This window comes from Syngnathoides biaculeatus, chromosome 9 (genome assembly GCF_019802595.1).
Source record: "Syngnathoides biaculeatus isolate LvHL_M chromosome 9, ASM1980259v1, whole genome shotgun sequence".
Classification (NCBI taxonomy): Eukaryota; Metazoa; Chordata; class Actinopteri; order Syngnathiformes; family Syngnathidae; genus Syngnathoides; species Syngnathoides biaculeatus.
In genome coordinates, this window is record NC_084648.1 from 27,050,170 (window position 1) to 27,069,655 (window position 19,486).

Below are 19,486 nucleotides of genomic sequence, written 5' to 3' on the forward strand. Positions count from 1 at the left end.
CGACTGCCGAGGAAAAATTTCTTGTGTGTTTTTACATACTTGGCCATTAAAGCTGATTCTGATTCAGAAATTTCTTATCGGTGAAAACAACCACTTCGGCATTAAATATGGATCCTCTATGCCAAGTGTCTCTAATTTTTCCACGTACCTTCGTATATTATCACCTTCTAAACGGTATCGGACAAAACTTTAGGTGTCATCCTATAAGACATATTTTCGTTTCGTCTCTACAGAATTAACTTTCAAAATGCTTTGTTTGACGGGCAATATAGCAACGTAAACAAAAATCATGTGATTTTATGACTTAGGTGCACGATCTCTATAAAAGGGGCTCCCCTGAAATGTTCAGAAGCAAAGAAGGGGCAAGGTAACAAGTGCGTGAGAAAATAGTTGAACAATTTCGGGACAATGTTCCTCAAAGTGTAATTGCAAGGAATTTAGAGATTTCATCATCTATGCTGGCGGCATAGAGTGTTGGCCTCACAGTTCTGAGGACCCGGGTTCGATCCCAGCCCCGCCTGTGTGGAGTTTCCATGTTCTCCCTGTGCCTGCATGGGTTTTCTCCAGGCACTCTGGTTTCCTCCCACATCCAGATAACATGCAACATTAATTGGATTGGACACTCTAAATTGCCACTAGGTGTGATTGTGAGTTCAGCTGTTTGTCTATATTTGCCCTGCGATTGGCTGGGAACCAGTCCAGGGTGTACCTAACCTGGGGTAGGCTCCAGCTCTCCCCGCAACACTCGTGAGGATAAGCAGCAAAGAAGATGGATGGATGGATCATCTATGCTCATAATGTCATCAAAGGTTCATAGAATCTGGAGAAATTACAGCATGTAAGTGGCAAGACCGAAAAAACAATATTGAATCCCCATGACCTTTGATCCCTCAGGCGCCACTGCATTAAAACCAATATCGATGCATAAAGGATATGAGCAAATGGGCTCAGGAACACTTTAGATCACCAATACCAGTAAATAGTTTGGCATTACATCTGTGCAACTTAAAACTCTACTATGCAGAGCAAAAAGCCATTTATCAACATCCAAAAACACTACCACCTTCTCTGAGACCATCTTTTCATGGACGCCCCTGGTTATTTTAGCAAGACAATGCCAAACCTGATTCTGTACGTGTTACAACAGAGAGGGTTTGCATTATGAAGCGTAAAATACAACAACGGAGACTCAAGACTGTTGAACAGCTGCATCTGTACATCAAGCAAGAATAGGAAAAAATTCCACCTACAAAGCTTCAATAATTAGTGTCGTCAGTTCTCAAACGTTTATTGAATGTTGCTAAAATAAAAGGTGATGTAACAGCAGTCACTGTGATTTGACGGGTTACACATATCTGCAGAGTCAAGCACGAAAAATCCCGCTCGTAAAATTTGTTATGATTGGAAATACATGGGAATTGAAAGACGTCACTTATTTTGTATAGTCTTGACATTAGTTTACATGTTTATTTCATAAACGCTGGGAACAAAACAAGCCTGATCCTAGACAATCAGTATTCACGGGGAAACAGGAAATGCAAGTTAACCGTACTGAGCATGTTCGGTCGTTTTGCCAAAAACCCATGTTCCGAGCTTCTTCACGTACTGTAAGCGCATTTACGTCGAAAGACATCGACATCATGAGCCATGTCAAAGGAAATTCAGTTACACTAAAAACATTTCTGGGATATAACACATTGAATTGGCATCACCAACAGTACAGTTGAGGGGGGCTTCAGTCATTTAACAGTCACGCTTTCTAACAGGAGGGTTAATATGAATCCCTCAGCAATGGAAGATATTCTTCTCACCAAGGTGAATAACCTCATCTGGAACCAGGAAGAGAGATCTGAAATTCTTGATTATATGAATATTTAGTTTCAAAATTGAATGTCTATTAACCTCTTTAAAAATGTCTGTCTCAGTCTGTGCAGTGTCAATAAATTGTGATTATGGTATTAGGTAACAACTACATACTCGGGTATAACAATTCAGTAAGCAATTTTAAGTTCTTGAGATTCACTCCCTAGTCACACCCGCAAATCTGTGGCCATTACTGACCACACGTACATTTTTCAAGTATGAATGACAGTAACAAAGTGGTAAACATGACACTGTTCCAACTTTTTGGGAACATGATGCAAGCATAAAATTCTAAGTTAATTCATTATTTGCAAAAAACAAGTTTATCAGTTTGAACATTAAATGTGTTTTCTTTGTTGTGTATGTAATCAAATATATATTTAACATGATTTACAAATCATTCCATTCTATATTTATTTGTTTTTTTTTCCATTTTATTATTATTATTCAGTTATTTGAGAATCTCTCTGAATGTTTTGCACTCCTACCAGTGTTGTTCAGCATCATCTGCCTTCGCGCAGGTTTACAGAGAGTGCTCATCTTTCCAAACGTACATGATGTTGTCCTTCAGCGAGACTGAAGCAAGAGTGCCTACGGTGATTGCACCCGAGTACCGTATTTTCCGGAGTATAAGTTGCGGTTTTTATCTCCGTTTTTTATGGATTTTATGGGTGTTGCGACTTGTACTCCTGAACGACTTGTTGTCCGAAAAATACATTAATTATATTGCTCAGATTGTGCTTTTTTCAAAAACAGGATTACTCAATTAGTTCCAGGCAATGACAGAATTTTTACCAATCCATGAATGTATAATTATACGCATCCCTAGTAGTGATACATTCTACAAAAAGCAATGTAACACATTTTGTAATTAGAACATATCTTACTTTTCTCGAGGTGGTACACTTTGGGAGCGAGTCCCGGGCATGGTGTCTGGAGCCAGAGAGGCAGTATTGCCAGCAGGCCCTTGTGTCCCGTGTGGCAGCTCTGTATTGCTTTTAGTTGTAGAGGACAAGCCTTGACACTTGGAGCGGAGTAGCTTCCTATCCCGTTGGATCTCACCCCCCATGGCTGGGTTATTCAAGGTGGATCCCAGGTTCCCAGGCCGGACTCCTGACTCTGAAAACCATTCTCCTGATTTGGTGAGAATCTCCTGCTGCTTACGGCACAGGTTGCATACCCACATTATCTGTAGGGATTAAGAGGACAAATGTTGTTTGGCAGGCTTGTTCGATAAAGAACAAATCTAATTATTTTCCAAGTGCTTGGACATGCTTTTTTAATACAATATTATAATTTGAAGTTACTGAATGAAGAGGTGAGGACATGCACAGCACAGTTTTTAATCTATTGCTGACCTTTCCTCTGAAGCCAATTAAATACTATACAGTACTGTGTTTTATGTATCTGAATAAAAGACTTTTACATAAAAAAGCATTTAGTTAAAAAAATGTCAGCATTGGTGATGAAACAAAATATATCAAGAATGTTTAGGGAGTTTGTTAGTTACATCTCAATAAATAGATGATTAAAATAGTTTTATTTATGCATTTTTACTGTAAATCAGCGCTGATGCTGCACCACAAAACATCACACATGATGACTGAGTATTATGGGCAGTGAAATGATCAAATTTGATTCCTCATCCTCTAAATCTGACACGGAAACATTAAATACTCACATGGAAACATTGTTACAGGATATCGCCTCACTTCAGTAGTCCAAAATCAGGATTTATCACCCTCCATATTTATAATCCCAAAATTTATTTTTCAGCAAACAGATCCAGCGCACCAAAGAAAAGCAGCGTTTGTATTCCACAACAGAAACAAGTTAAAAACAGGGGATTACTATTAATTCTACAACCCATTTGATGTGTCTCATCGAAAGCAGTATGGACCTGGAGCAGCCATTATAGCCGTTAACATCACGCTTGACAACGCACATTCATCCTGAATCCTAGTTGGCAGATGTCCAGACTAATCTAAAATAAATCATATGGTAACAAGGTCCACGGTGAGGTGAACCAAACGCGCAGCCACACTCCACAGTCTTCTCATGTCTCTCTCCACCTCTTTAAATCAGACGCAAAGTTGCAGATCATCACTGTCCAGTAATCCTTTCAGCTCCCCTATTTTTTTAACTCATCATCAAATGACAATAAAAGCGTCCAGTTTTCACTTTAGTGTACAGACCCATTTTTATGCGATGACAAAATAAAATAAATAGTGAAGCAATACAAAATCTTAATTTTTAAAAATAATATTAGAATCTGAAAAAGTGAAACTAATCTGTCACAAAAGACTTTCATTTGATGAACTGTGAGAGATCCCAGATAGCTCAAGCAATCAAAAAAAGTATCTTACAGAGGAAATAAAATCACCAATTTTGCTGGTACAGAATTACACTATTTTTTTACTTTTGGGTTGTTATTTCTTGAAAACTGTAGGACAATCCTGTGAAAATTATATCTAAGAATAATATAGAAATTGTCATCCAAATAATTATGTTCAGTTTTATAAAATATTTCAGTTACCCAATAATATGAACTTAGATGATTAATTAATCATATACAGCTAGCCAATGACATAGAATAAAAACTAGACTATGCACAGAACCCTTTCACGTGGTCATTCGCCTTCAACTTCCGGTCAGGGCAAAAATAGCTTTGGGTACTTGAAAGTTGACATCCTTACAATTGTACATTGTGAAACATAATAACATCAAATTTAATTGGAATACGTTAGGTTGAGCTTTTTTGGTGTCAGTATGGTATATTCTTGTTGCACTGTTGCCTGTCAAAACCGTGCAGTCGCAAAGAAGTAACTTTTCAACGGTGTGTTTAAGTTTAACCTTCATATAAAATTATTATAATTATTAATGTGGAAAATAAATAAAGTAACACGAATGACCACGCGCTAAAAGTTGACTCACACACTCCTCTGCTCGCGGACGTTTCCCAGTACTGTAGTGACTTTTTTTCTTTAAATTGAGCAACATTAACTCCCGATCATGGCTCCAAAGAAAGCAAGTGGAACTGCTGGTGCTGAAAAAAGGAAAGTGGTGCGTAAAACTGTCGACTTCAAGAAGGATTTGATAGCCGAGCACAAATCTGGTGTACGTGTTTCTGAGTTATCGAAAGTATGGCATGGCGAAATTGATGATCAGCACCATTCTGAAACACAAGGATGCCCTCATAGCAAGTAATGTTGCTAAAGGAGCAACCGTGTTGACTAAGCAAAGGTCACAGATCTTGGAGGAAGTCGATAAGTTGCTTCTTATTTTTGTGAACAAGGAGCAGAGGAATAAAGATGATGAGTCACACAATGAAGTTATGGGAAAGAGTAGTGGAGGCTAGACCCAGGACAGAAGTAAGTGTCTGTGACCAACAGTATGGTTTCATGCCTGGAAAGAGTACCACAGATGCACTATTTGTTTTGAGGATGCCCGTGGAAAAGAATAGAGAAGGTCAGAAGGAGATACATTGTATCTTTGTAGACCTAGAGAAACCCTATGACAGAGTACCAAGAGAGGAACTGTGGCACTGAATGCGCAAGTCTGGTGTGGAAATATGTTAGAATAGTACAGGACATGTATGAGCGCAGCAGAACAGTGGCGAGATGGGCCGTAGGTGTGTCAGAAGAATTTAAGGTGGAGGTGGGACTGCACCAGGGCTCCGCTCTGAGCCCCTTCCTGTTTACGGTAGTAATGGATAGGCTGACGGATGAGGTTAGACTGGAATCCCCTTGGACCATGATGTTCGCAGATGATATTGTGATCTGCAGTGAAAGCAGGGAACATGTGGAGGAACAGTTAGACTGAGTTATGCACTGGAAAGGAGAGGAATGAAGATTTGCCATGAGAGGGGCGGAGGAGGAAGAGTGAAGCTCCAGGGAGAAGAGATAGCGAGGGTGGAGGACTTCAAATACTTGGGGTCAACAATCTAGAGCAATGGTGAGTGTGATAAGGAAGTGAAGAAACGGGTCCAAGCAGGTTGGAACAGCTGGCGGAAGGTGTCTGGTGAGTTATGTGACCTCTCATTCACGCGCATCTGACTTTTTAAAAACTATTGTGAAGTCACTGCTTGCTGATTTGCAGCAAATAATCAATTGCTCACTTCATTCTGGCAAGTTTCCTAAACCTCTTAAAGTTGCTGCTGTTTGCCTCTTCTAAAAAACATAAAGCTGGACAGTTACATGCGAGCATGCTGTAGATCAGAGGTGTCAAAGTAAACATGGAGGAAACTATTACTAAGTGGGTCGGACATATCATGGTCTATCTATTACAAGTTAGATATGTCATGACTTAAAAAGAACAACTTCATGATTGTTTTTTTGTTTTAATACAGTCCAAAATAGTACAAGCCCCACAAGTGCTAGAAGAGCAAATACTGTCATAATACTGCGTAACAGCTTTGTCTGTAGCCAGTAACCATGTCCTGCACTCCAATGAGTGCGGTGAAAATATCAGCTGCTCTCGTTGTAGATTTCATTGGCACCATCTCCACGAACTCTTCAGTGATTGTAAATGTGTCATCAACTGCGGGAATGAAAATGGTCAGTTGTGCAACATTTGTAATGTCCACACTTTCATCAATTGCAACTGAAAATGCAATAAATTACTTTACCTTATGCTGTAAGTAGCGGTCCAAATCCACTCAAAGATCAGTAATCCCATCTGCAACCGTGTTTCTTGTCAGGCTGATATTTGCAAAAGCCTGGCACCTATCAGGGTGCACAATCTAAGCTGCCTTCAACATGCATGTTTGCCCTCATTAAATGCTTTTGAAGCCACTCCGATATCATTAGGAATGAAGTAGCTGCCCTTCACAACAGTATCACTGATGTCTCTGCTGTGAGTAAACACAGACTGCTGTTTCTTCTGACTCGCCAACAGTTCATTCATCTTCTCTCTTCACTGCTATCCTTAAACGTTGTCATATTTGTCAGCAGGAAGACTCTATATTTTTACAGCATTGCAACATGCTGTGAATACATCAAACATAGAGCTTTCCCATTCACTTTTGTGAATAAATAGGAAAACCATTTTTCTTCACTCTACACTCTGTGTCCACTTTTCTCCTTTTTGATAGACATTGGGCCATTGAGGGTGGCGAAGCACTCATTAAAAGTAGATGCTGTAACAAATAGCACGGGCAGAACACAAAGCAGCTCATCCGGACTGCATGCTTGACCTACTTGCTTTGCCCTGGTATAAACTGTTTGCTTAACACAGCTGTTATTGCACCATTCAGTGGATGGAATCAGAAAAGCAGTTTCTTTTATTGAAAAATAGCACCTAATTTTTATGTCCATATCATGCCATTTTTTTACACCTTACAAAATCATCTTGGGAGCCACATTAAACCGGTTTACAAGCGACAAGCGGGTTGACCCGTGAGCCGTGCGATTGACACCCGTGCTCTCACTCCATCTCAAATCTCACTTTTATAGGCAATATTGTTGAAAAAAGTTATTTTTAATTAAGTCAGCAATTTCTTGAATTTAAATTGATTTTTTGACAAATTTCAATCAGGTTTAAGAACTAATCAAAGGACAGAATCTGCTCTATCAAAGTGCTAAATAATATAAGGTTGAATAATGACTGGGAAAGGTATCAATTTTAGCTTTCAGCATGGCTTTTGATACAGTAGATCATAATATATGGCTGAAAAGGTTGGGAATGTGGGTACGACTAAATGGAACAATCTTTGAATGGTTCGGGTCCTACCCGAAGGAAAAGAGCTACTTTGCAACCCTTGGAAGTCTCAACAAATGGCAATGACCTATGGGCTCCCTCAAGGGTCAGTTCTTGAACCCTTCCTGTTCAGCCTGTATATGCTTCCCTTGGGTCAGATTTTTCACAACTTTAATTTTGACTATCATTGGTATGCAGCTGAAACACAGTTATATTTAGCATTGTCTCCATATTACAGTTCAATTGAGGTGTTGTGTGACACTATAAAGCAGTTAAGTAACTGGATGAGCCTTTCTTCCTCTCTTCAACTAAACCACAACTAAACTGAGATAATTGTTTTTGGCAATAAAGAAAAGAGGATAGCTGTTAGTAAAATACCTGGACTCACGATCTTTAAAAAACAGACCGAGTCTGAAACCTTGGTGTTCTGATAGATTCCGACCTGGCTTTTGACAGTCATATCGAATTAATCACAAAAAACGCCTTTTACCCTCTGAAGAACAGAATGAAGGCTTGTATGTGTCACGCAGACCAAGAAACGGTCGTCTATGCTTTTACCTCACGTAGACTACTACTGTAATGGTCTTCTGACTGGACTCCCCAAAAAGAACATTTAACAGCTGCAGCTCATTCAGAACACTGCAGCTTGTGTTCTGACAAGAACAAAGAGGTCAGATCATATAACTCAAGACTTCACACTGGCTTGCAGTCAGCTTTAGAATAGATTTTAAAGTTCTGCTACTAGTACTACTAAATCACTAAAAGGTTAGGCTTCCGACTACATGAAAGAAATGCTTACAGAATACAAACCCAGTAGGGCTCTGAAATCGACAGACTGAGGTAAAATATTGGAGCCCAGAGTGTAAAGCAAACATGGTGAAGCAGCAATTAGCTATTATGCTGCACATAAATGGAATAAGTTGCCAACAGAGATGACATCACCAAGTGTGAATGTTTTTAAATTTGTGTGGAAAACTTTTTTTCCTCATGCTTTATAGAGTAGTTCCCCTTCTTATTTTCATTTTTCTCCTTTTTATTTTTTTCCGTTTTAAATGTTTTATTGCTTTGTGTTCAAATTCTTTTAATAATGTGAAGCACATTGTGTATGCAATGCGCTATACAAATACATTTGTTTTGCTTTGCGTGATTTAAAATCTTCTTGTCAAAACAACAAACTACTACAAACCCACAACCCCCACAAACCAGTGCTCTAACCACTGAGCTACGGGGCGCCTATACAGTATAACGCTTAATTGCACATACTGAGGGGGAAATGTTTTTATTACACTGGTACCTCTACTTGTGAAATTAATTCCTTCCAGAAGATGTTTCATAACGTGAATTTTTCGTAAGTAGGAAACGTGAATTTTTTATAAGTAGAAGCATTTTTAACTTGTAAATAGCCTAATCCGTTCCAGCCACCCCTTCCCACCCCACCCCCCGCCAAAAATAATCCTTCTAAGTACATAATGTAAAGAATAATTAAAAATTATATTCATTTACCTTTGGCATTGGGAGATCAAGCAAAGAGAAGGGAAAGTGAAAAGTAAAAGGCATCATGGGGACAGAGGAGGAGGCAAACGTTTGACATCTGAGAGAAAAGATAGGTACAAATCCACGCACACAACTTGATTCCACTAAAGTTTCATGGGGCTCATGGTAAATAAAGATGAATAAACTTGCAACAACAAAAAAAACTCACAAAAGAGTTGTACGTTACGTGTGGTACCGTGTGACAGCATTTAAAAGTGCTCGTGTGATTCGGTGACAGTCAAGTGTCCAAGTGAAACCTATGGGAGGGCAGCTCTATCACATCACACAAACCAAAATACAGGATGTTTACATACGGTGGAATTTGGAGGCTTCGACTGCAGTGCCTATTTCTTCCTTTCATATCCTCAAAGTTGTGCCATAAAGTGGTTGGTTCAGCGTTCTGATGTAAAGGACATTGTACTCCTGCATTACACCATGTAAACAACATGCCTGTGTTTGCTTCTTGGGATTTTGTCCTTGGATAAACCAGTTTTTGTCTGAGGGTGTTGGTCAGTTTGAAATGTACTGGTATCATGTTTGGAGAAAATCCTCTCAGAGTTTCTCTGACAAAACAGCCACACAGGTAATCACAACCTTTCACCTCCTGTTTCTGTCTTCAGGCTCAATACACCTCAGCCTGAAGACTGAAAGAACTAAATCTCTCTGCTAATGCGATCGGTCTTTGAGCTCAGCCTTCATTTGGTCACTGTCTGAGTCAAGGCAAGTTCAGTTGGTTGGATCCTGAGCATATTGGGCATCAGTAGGCATAGTGTAAGTCTCATTCCCATCTACACCCAGGAGGAGTCCTCAAATTGAATGGAAGAAGCGCAATTCTTTAAAATACCAATAGCATGTATGATGTAAGAACTGATGCCCTGCTGATTTATCTTAACAGTAAAAATTGTCTTGCCCTTGTATGAATGTTTTATTTTAGTTCATACATAACATACAAAAGGCTATGGAAATAATATCTGTTTATTTCTTTTTAGACTATTAATAAATAATATATAAAACATAAATAATTATGAAGCTATTGAGGTCCAGAACTCTGTAATTATATTCCCTCCTGCGTTCACGTTTACTTGATGTACAGATGTGAATAGACTTTTGTGCAATGCCATGAGTTGTGGCTGAATCGGTTTAGACTATACGTGCATGTATTTCAAGTTTTAAAGTCTGATCAAAGTAAACTGTGAATTGTAATTCTTATGATATATTATAAAAAGCAACATAAAATCTAATCTAAATTTTAAAAGGTAAAGGTCTGTCCAAATAATACTTCAAACAACTGTGAATCCGGCACATTACATTCAACCACTTTCCCTCTGGTAAAATAAACATTGGCAGCCCTCTGGTGAATCTTATTTCAAATGACCTTTATGTTTTGTTCAGATTTTTGTTCTAAATTTGTTGTTTTTGGAAAAATATGCAGTCATCACTCTCATACAGTCCTGTTTTGTTTGGACATACAACCTCTGGGATTAGCCACTGTCTTACATGCTTGCATGATGGAAAAATGCATTAGACAGGAAAAAGAGAGATGTCATGTATTAACAGGTGAGGGTTTGCATTCAAGTGAGGTCCATTCATTTTTTTAACCATTCCCAAAAAAACAAATGAGCCTAATGGAAACTGTTATAGTAATCCAAAGACATTCTGCTCCAATACCCTTTTGTCTCACCAAAGTATGACTAAGAAACAAAGAAGCAGATGATAAACTCACGACTGAACAGCAGCTAAAGCAGAAATGATGAGTATGTGAGTGGGAGTCTGAAAGTAAAATACGGTGTTTTGTATTCTCACATTGTTGGAGCGCAGGGAGACTCGGCCCCCACAACGGGCACAGAATTTGGTTTGACAATAGGAGCACAGGTGACCACAGCCATCTGCGAACTTGGTCTTCCGGCAAATGCCACAGGTGGGTGCGTCATCCTTCTGTTGTGTCTGCTGACGCCGTGTCTCTGCGCCAATGCGTCGCACCTCCTGTTTATAGCTTTCAAACTGCTGGTGCAGTGTTCTGTGAAAAAAGGAGAGAAACTTTTAGTAACTTTGACAAATTGGACAGAGATCCTGTCAAAACACCTTCATAAATAAAAGCATTTTGGGGGGGGAATAAGTGAATCCATTCATCCAAATCCCAAATAGCAGATGGTAAATTGCATGCTCACTCAAGCTAAGAGAATGTATGCACAACAGATGTATACGTGATGGCACCCCTTGTATCTAAAAGTGTGTAGGTAGTGCTGGTAGTTTCCATGATAGAAATTTGAATTAAGTTGGAAGATAGACACAGAAATTACAGATCAAAGCAAATTTTAAAGAAATTGTTATCATTGACTAGCTCCAAGTCATCACTGAGATCATTCAGAAGTTGTAAAAATGCAGTGCTTATCATTTTTATTTCTTGCTTTTCAAAAATGTTTAGAGGAGCTGAAAAGGGGCATGGTTTGAGTGGACCATTTTCCACACTTCCATTGCTGAGGTGGTTGACTAAAGATATAGCTCTAAGGTACCTGTCATTGGGACCACCCTGAACCGGTTGGTGGACATCAGCAGTGAGGGATACCTTTGGCCTGTAGGACTCCTGAGGTACCTGATCGGTACCGGCTGGCCAAGCAGGATGCCACTTTGGTGGTCATTGAGGAAAAAAACTCGAGGATTGGAGGAGTTGAATAAGGCCATGGAGAAACACTTCCTGATAGCTTCAAGGAAAGTCTGGTCATAGGAGGGGGAAGCAGTGCACCATTAGTACCGTGTATCGTGGCTTCGACTCAAGATGCTGTGAGTGGGTGAAAAGAATACATCGAAGAACTCCTCATTTCCACCGAAGCCTACCCATGAGGAAGCAAAATATGGGATCTCTGAGGCAACGTCTCCTATCACTGGTTTTAGGTCACAGAGGTTGTTAGGTGGCAAGGGAGTAGATGAGATTCGTCTGGACTTCTGAAAGGCTCTATATGTTATGTCCTGTTTAACACACCTCTGCAACACTGCATGGACATCTGGGACAGGGCCTCTGGAATGGCAGAATGGAGGTCATCCCCCTTTTTAAGGGGACCGGAGAGTGTGTTCCAACTACATGGGAATCACGCTCATCAGGCTGAGGTCTATTCAAGTGTGCTGCAGAGGATGGTCCATCAGGATATTGAATCTCGAATTCAGAATGTGCAGTGTGGTATTTGTACTGATCATGAAACAATGGAACAGCTCAAAACCCTCAGTAGGTTCTACAAGAGTGCAAGGGAGTTCGGCCAACCAATGTACATCTGTCTTGTGGACTTCGAGAGGGCATTCAACTTTGTCCCTTGGCGAGTCTTGTGGAGTGTGCTTTGTGAATATGGGGTATGGAACCTACCAATACAGGCTCAATTCTGTCTATGTACAACCGGTATCAGAGTTTCATTTGTATTTCCAGAAATAAGTTGGATTCCTTAATGGACAGAATCTCTAGGTCAGTGGTTCCCAAAGTGGGGTCCATGGACCCCCAGGGGGTGAAAAACGTCTTTTCAGGGGGTCCGTGATGTGAAGACGAACAAACGAAATCTACTAGAAGCTAATCATGATGTGAGAATTGCCCTTTCCAGTGCTGAACCATGTTTTGATTTATTGTGCAGAAATAAAAAGCAAGAGCACGTGAGCCACTAAAATTGAGTATTTCTTTGTACCAGAATGGCATAGCTGTGTCCAGCACTACATTATTGGCGAAAGTTGAGGTTGGGGGTCCGGGAGCTTTTTTGCACGACTCACTGGGGGTCCGGGCCCAGATTGACTTTGGGAACTACTGCTCTAGGCACATCCAAGGCATAGACACTGTCCAGTTTGGTGGTGTCAGTATAGCATTTCTGCTTTTTGCAGACAATGTGGTTCTGTTGGCTTCTTCAAGCAATGATCTCTTAATTATCACAACAGTGAAGCAGTTTGGATGCAAATCAGCACCTCCAAATCTGAGACGATGGTAACTCAGTCAGAAAAAGGTGCCGTTTTCTCGGCGGGTTGGGGATGAGCTCGTGCTTCATGTAGAGAAGTTCAAGTCTATTTGTGTCTTGTTCTGTTATTTATTAGTCGATCTACGTCCCTACCCTCACCCATGGTCACAAGCTGTGGGACTTCTTCGGTGCAGTACCCAGAGAAGCAAAATCAGCCATTGCAGTGGGCAAAATACCATTTAACATTAGAACCGTTTTTTTTTTAAACAATATATTTATGAGATTTTTCATATATAATTTTACAAAAACAACACAATAACAGTAAAACAAAACCAAAAAAAACTGTATGCACAGACATAATAGTGTTTAAAAAAAGCACACAAATCACAAATAATTCAAAAATTTTCAACCATTTAAGAAAATTATTGCCAAATCTAAACCACAGTAGAACATTAAATATAAATGGCCATTCAATCCTGTCAAAGGCCTGACATGCATCCAACGACAGCAGTGCTGTGTCTTTACACTCAGCCTTTTCATGTAATATATTCAAAACTCTTTGAACATTGTGAAATCCTTGACATTTTTTGACAAAACCGTTTTGATCATTATGTATTAAATTGGGTATAAACTGATCCAATCGTATTGCCATGGCTTTGCAAAGTATTTTTGTATCACATCCCATCAAGCTTATTGGTCTATACGAGGAACATTCTGTGGAAGGCTTATTAGGTTTGAGGATCAGGGTAATCAGCGCAAGTCTCAATGTAGGAGGAAGAGTCTCCTTATTATATGATTCTTTATACATATCCATCAATGGAGTCAATAATTGTTTTTGAAATGCTTTAAAAAATTCTATAGTCAGTCCATCGGGCCCAGGAGCACGATTAGTGTTAATACTTTGAATGGCAGCAGAAATTTCTTCTTCTTCTTCATCTAAGTTTTGCTTTGCCTCCTCTGATAGCACTGGAAATACAAGTGAATCAAGAAATGCATCCCTCTCAAACGAAGTCTGTTGTATCTCGGATTTATACAATTGTTCATAGAAATCCCTGAAAGTACTATTAATTTCTTGAGGGTCAACATTCAACTATACATTAGATGTCCTTATGCTATTAATTGCTCGTTCTGTTTGTAATTTCCTAATCCTCCAAGCCAAAAGTTTACCCGCTTTTTCACCTTGATCGTAATAACGCTGCTAAAGCCATAATGAACTTTTTGCCGCTTTATCTGTAGATAATTTATTATATTTACTTCTTAAAAATAGCAATTCTTTATGTTTAAGTGGATCATCTACCTGATCTAAATAATTTTCTAACTCCTTTATTTGCTTCTCTAAATCACACATCACTGCTTTTTGTTGTTTAGATATAGAACTTGTGTAACTAATAATTTCTCCTCGAATGTAAGCTTTGAATGCTTCCCATCTTGTACAGGCTCCCGTTTGATCTGTATCAATTTCAAAAAATAAATCAATTTTACTTTTTTAGAAAGAAACAAAGTTCTCATTCTGCAGCCATATATATTTAAATCACCAATTGCAGGGGCAGTGACAAAGTTTGTCTATTTGAATATTCATAGATATTGGTGCATGGTCGCTAATCACTATACTGTCATACCAGCAGTTTTTAACCTTTGACAGAAGGTTTTGAGAGACAAAAAAGTAATGCGCGATCGAGATTTCTGGGAGCCTGAATAACATGAAAATTCCATTTTACAAGGATTAAAATATATCAAAATTTCAACTAAATTTAAATCAACACTATATTGTTTTATAATTTTCCTTCTTTTCGCTTTACGTGGATCTAAGCCTGTAGTACGATCCAACATTTAGTGTGCAATTAAAGTCACCGCCAATTATAACTGACCCATTTAAAACAGAAATTGTGTGAAAAAGGTCTTCAAAAAATTTAGGATTGTCCTCATTTGGACCATATACACATACCAAATTTAATGCGAGAGAGAAAATAGTACCTTGGACTATCATATACCGCCCTACTGGATCCTGAATTGTATTAGTGATTTGCAATGGTATAGTTTTGTGAATAAGAATTAAAATACCCCGTGCATGATTATTGTATGATGGATATAGTACATTTCCAGGCCACAAATTTCTAAACTTTTTCATTTCTGAATCAGTCAAATGACTCTCCTGAAGGAGTAGCGTTCAATAATTTAATTCTATTAATAACCTGTTTCAATTTATTAAGATTTTTAAGATCCCTGACATTCCAACTTGTAATCTTTAAATCAACAATTTTATGACTTGTACTTTCTATAAGCATACAAAATACAATATTATCAAAACGGTAATTTGGATTAACATAATGTTTGTGCAAATTAAACTAAACAACACAACATGAACCTTTATAAACAAAAATCTATAAAACATCCACATCCCTTAACTCTAAATAAAACAGATATGGGGACTAACACCAATCCACCTTAAGGAGGAGTGGTAAAACTATTCAAGCAAATGAAAAACGGAAAGAAACATAAATGGTGGCATCCACCTAACCCGCCAATAAAAAAGTAAATAAATAATACGATAGCAAGTCTAGCATACCCGAAACTTACTACTCTTTTTCCCCCTCCCCAAAAATAAATAAATGAATAAAATCAAAAGATGAAGTAATCGCTCAAAACTAACCAATTGACCAATTTTGACCAAGCACACACTGAGCAATAACTATATAAGCTAAACCAAAAACCGGTATCAAAAGAAAAAGTAATCGCTCAAACTAACTAAAAATGACCAATTTTGACCAAGCACACACAGAGCAATAACTATATAAGCTAAACCAAAAACCGGTAGATGGGCACAACTTATAAAGGTCTGACATAAGAGTGTATCATGAATCTCACCATAACGTTCAAGTGATTAAACGATAAAAGTCCTCAGCTTCTCTAGGCGTGGAAAACAGCTGTTTTCTTCCTTCATGTAGGATTCTCAACTTGCAGGGGTAAATCTGGAATCGACGGTAAAGCCCTTTCTCCACAAACTTCTTTCTCACCACGTTGAACTCATTGCGTTGGCACATGGTTTCGACTGTCAAATCTGGTGCAAATGTGAGCTAGTTTTCTTCATGGGTAATGTTGAGCTACCTAGCGGTTCTCTGTCTTGAAACTTCAGAAATCGAATGATCACAGCTCTATTTTGCCCTGGTTTTGGCCGCGCCAGAGTCCGATGTACACGCTCAAGAGTGAAGCTCCTGTCACCGCCTAGTTCCAACCATGTGCTCCACAAACTCCAAGGACCGATTCATTTCAGCATTTTCACGTAGGCCAAACAGACGAAGGTTTTTGCGGTGCCCCCGGTTCTCTAAATCATCCCCCTTGGTTTCCAAATGAGCGATACGTTTAGCAGTAGCTAGCCACCTCCAAATCATCTTCCAGCGATGATATACGCTCCTCGGCTTCAGTTACACGCGTTGTGTTGGAGGCTACGTTGTCAACCATGCTTTGCTCCAAAGCGTTGATGGAGTTGTTCATGTCTTTCAAATAGCAGTTTGTGGTGTCAAACTTGGAAAGAAAATCCAAGCGGAGGGCTTTTAGCTCCGTTAGCACAGCCACCATGTCTGCCACGCTTTCACAGGCCTTTCAAAGTCACTCTTACACTTTTAATCGGGTAGTTTAATGTTTTTATGCGGAGTTGAGCGGCGCCCCAATATTATGCTGCCATCTTGCTTCGCTGCTCGACAGCGCCCCCCTCATTTCACATTGTAAAGTTAATACGTTTTGAAATACTCTTTCCAGAAAGTTGAAATTGACCTGTGTGTCAATTTTGGCTTTTGACAGGCTCAACCCAGGGTGGGCTCACTTCATCTCAGCTTTCACATCTCTGCATAAACAACTTTCTAGGACATGCAAATCTTTATTAAATTGTGTCCCTACTCTGACAGAAATTACCAGAATGCATGTAAAAAACATTCCCATGGTGTTTCAACAAATGTGTCAAAAGGATCATACATACATACATACATATATGACAGTGTGTGTGTCGGGAGGGGGCACATTATTACGTAGTTTTTCGTTTTCGGTTAATTGGGACCAGAACCACTCGCAAAAAGTGAAAAACCTCTAAGTAGCAGGGGATCTGTGTTTACGGAAGTATCAGAAGATTTAAAATATGTAAACAGTATTTGTACTTTGCATATATGACACAAAAAGAGGTATTTAGTTGAATCTTTAATTATAAACCCTTATAAATACCATATATTCAGTATTGTAAATTTATAATATAAATGGAAATTAGTGGCATGGTGGGTCAGCTGTTAAGTGTTGGCCTCATAGTTCTGAGGTCCAGGGTTCGATCCCGGCCACGCCTGTGTGAAGTTTGCATGCTCACTCCGTACCTGTGAAGGTTTTCTCCGGCCACTCCGTTTTCCTCCAATATCCCAAAAACATGCAACATTAAGTGGACACTCTAAATTGCTCAAGTAGTAGAAGTAGAGAGGGATTACTGTAGTGTAAATTAGCCAAAATGGAAACGGAAAAAAAAATCTGATCACCTAACAGTTACGGAAATTTGCAGCTTTTAAAATATTATTTGGTTGTGCAGCCTCTCCAGGCCCTTATAATGTCTATAAAAGCAATTAGAAGACATTTTTATTATGTCCCCTGAAAGGAACCAAATGTCGATCCCTACGTTGGACAGTAAAGTGTTGTGTTTGGTGATGTGGTATAGATTTCAATAATAATTAATGGACATTGGAGTTTGGACAAACCTGATATTGCTATATTTAAAGAAGCTGCTGTTAAGCCTATTCTAAAAAACCAAAGACCTGGACAATTCCATGTTCATTCAGACCAGGAAAAGCTCATTCATGCTTTTATCTCAAATAAACTTGACTGTGATGGTCTACTGACCGGACTCCCCAAAAAGAGCATTAAATCGCTCCAGGTCATTCAGAATGCTGCAGCTCGGGTTCTGACAAGAACAAAGAGGCCAGAGCAAAAACTGGCTTCCAGTCAGCTTTAGAATAGATTTTAAAGTTCTGCGACTGATACTGCTAAATTACTTAATGGTTTAACTCCTGAATGCATGAAAGAAATGGTTCCAGAATTCAAACCCAGTAGAGCTCTGAGATTGACAGACTCAGGGAGCTCAAACAAACATGGTGAAGCAGCATTTAGCTATTTTGCTGCACACAAATGGAATATGTTGCCAACAGAGGTGACATCACCCCAAAACTATTTTTTTCTCAAGCTTTTTAAATTATTTCCACTTTTTAATCCTATTTTTTGCAGTGCACACTGTTTTTAATTGTATTTTGTTTTTGTCTTTTTATTGTTTTTTTTCCCTGTTTTAAATGTCTTATTTCTTTGTATTTAAATGCTTTTAATCATATAAAGGACATTGAATTACCTGAAATGCGATAAAAAAATTGCTTTGCTTATCTTTGATATTAATGTATCCATACATCATTGTAATGGAAAAGCAATATGGTATCAGCGTCATTATCATGACCACACAAAGCTATATATTCTCCCAATGGGAACCAGGGGCTCAGACAAGGCCAAGCACCATGGGAACAGCTGTCAGAAACAGAGTGTTCAGAACTAGTTGTCATAGTAACATGGCATCAACTGCTCTGTGTCAGCGGGTGTCAATGCACCAGCTGTTTCTATTCTTAAAGCCACATTTTCATCATTCCTCTATACTGCTTAAAGCAGATAATATCGCACTAATGTAATATTAACAGTAGTAATGATTTTTGTAGAAAACAAAAAAATTACATCTGGCACCATCTCATGACAGCTCTACAGCAATACTCTAAAAGTAGAATCAGAATCTGAATCAGAATTATTTTTATTGCTAAGTATGTCAGAAACACACAACGAATTTGTCTCCAGTTGTTGGAGCTAGTAGGACAAGTCAATTGACAGAATACTTTTGAGACAAATACATTGTGAGAAAGGCAGCGCGGTGATGGAGCTGTAGAGCGTTGGCCTCACAGTTCTGAAGACTGGGGTTCAAATCCTGGCCTTGCCTGTGTGGAGTTTGCATGTTCTGCCCGTGCATGCATGGGTTTCTCCGGGTACTCTGGTTTCTTTCCACATCCCAAAAACAGCAACCATCAACTGTCAACAAGATCGGAGTGTACCCTGAGGATCTTGCCCTTTGCCACGTGTTTTTGTGCATTTGCCTTTGTTGGACTGCTTACCAGTGTATGACCTCTGCCTGGAATAAAACCACCCTCGAAATCATGTCACTGCCTTGGAGTCCTGCATTTGGCTCCTGCCCCATGTCCCATGTTCATGACACTGCCAGTGGAAAACAGAACCCAATGCATCTATAGTATCTATAAATACCATGTGTGATGGGGTGCAGATGATGAAAAAATGATAGAAAGGATGATGCAAAGAAGAATGAGACCTGAAGAGACAGAGATAAAATAGACAGTACTCCTGGATGCTCGTTTTATTACTTCAAGCATCTCTGCATGACGTGTAAAAGTAATGAA

General features: G+C 39.1%; 1 protein-coding gene across 9 annotated transcripts in view; it reads right to left on the reverse strand.

Annotated features, from left to right (window-relative positions):
• rims1b (regulating synaptic membrane exocytosis 1b) overlaps positions 1-19,486 on the reverse strand; it is a 145,065-nt gene that overhangs the window by 92,253 nt on the left and 33,326 nt on the right. For all 9 annotated transcript variants that reach the window (XM_061830220.1, XM_061830210.1, XM_061830213.1 and 6 more), the window contains exons 2-3: positions 10,897-11,110; positions 2,751-3,052 (exon numbers count right to left, since the gene is read on the reverse strand). In XM_061830220.1, the coding sequence (XP_061686204.1) occupies positions 2,751-3,052; positions 10,897-11,110 (516 nt within the window). The remainder of the gene's footprint in view (positions 1-2,750; positions 3,053-10,896; positions 11,111-19,486) is intronic.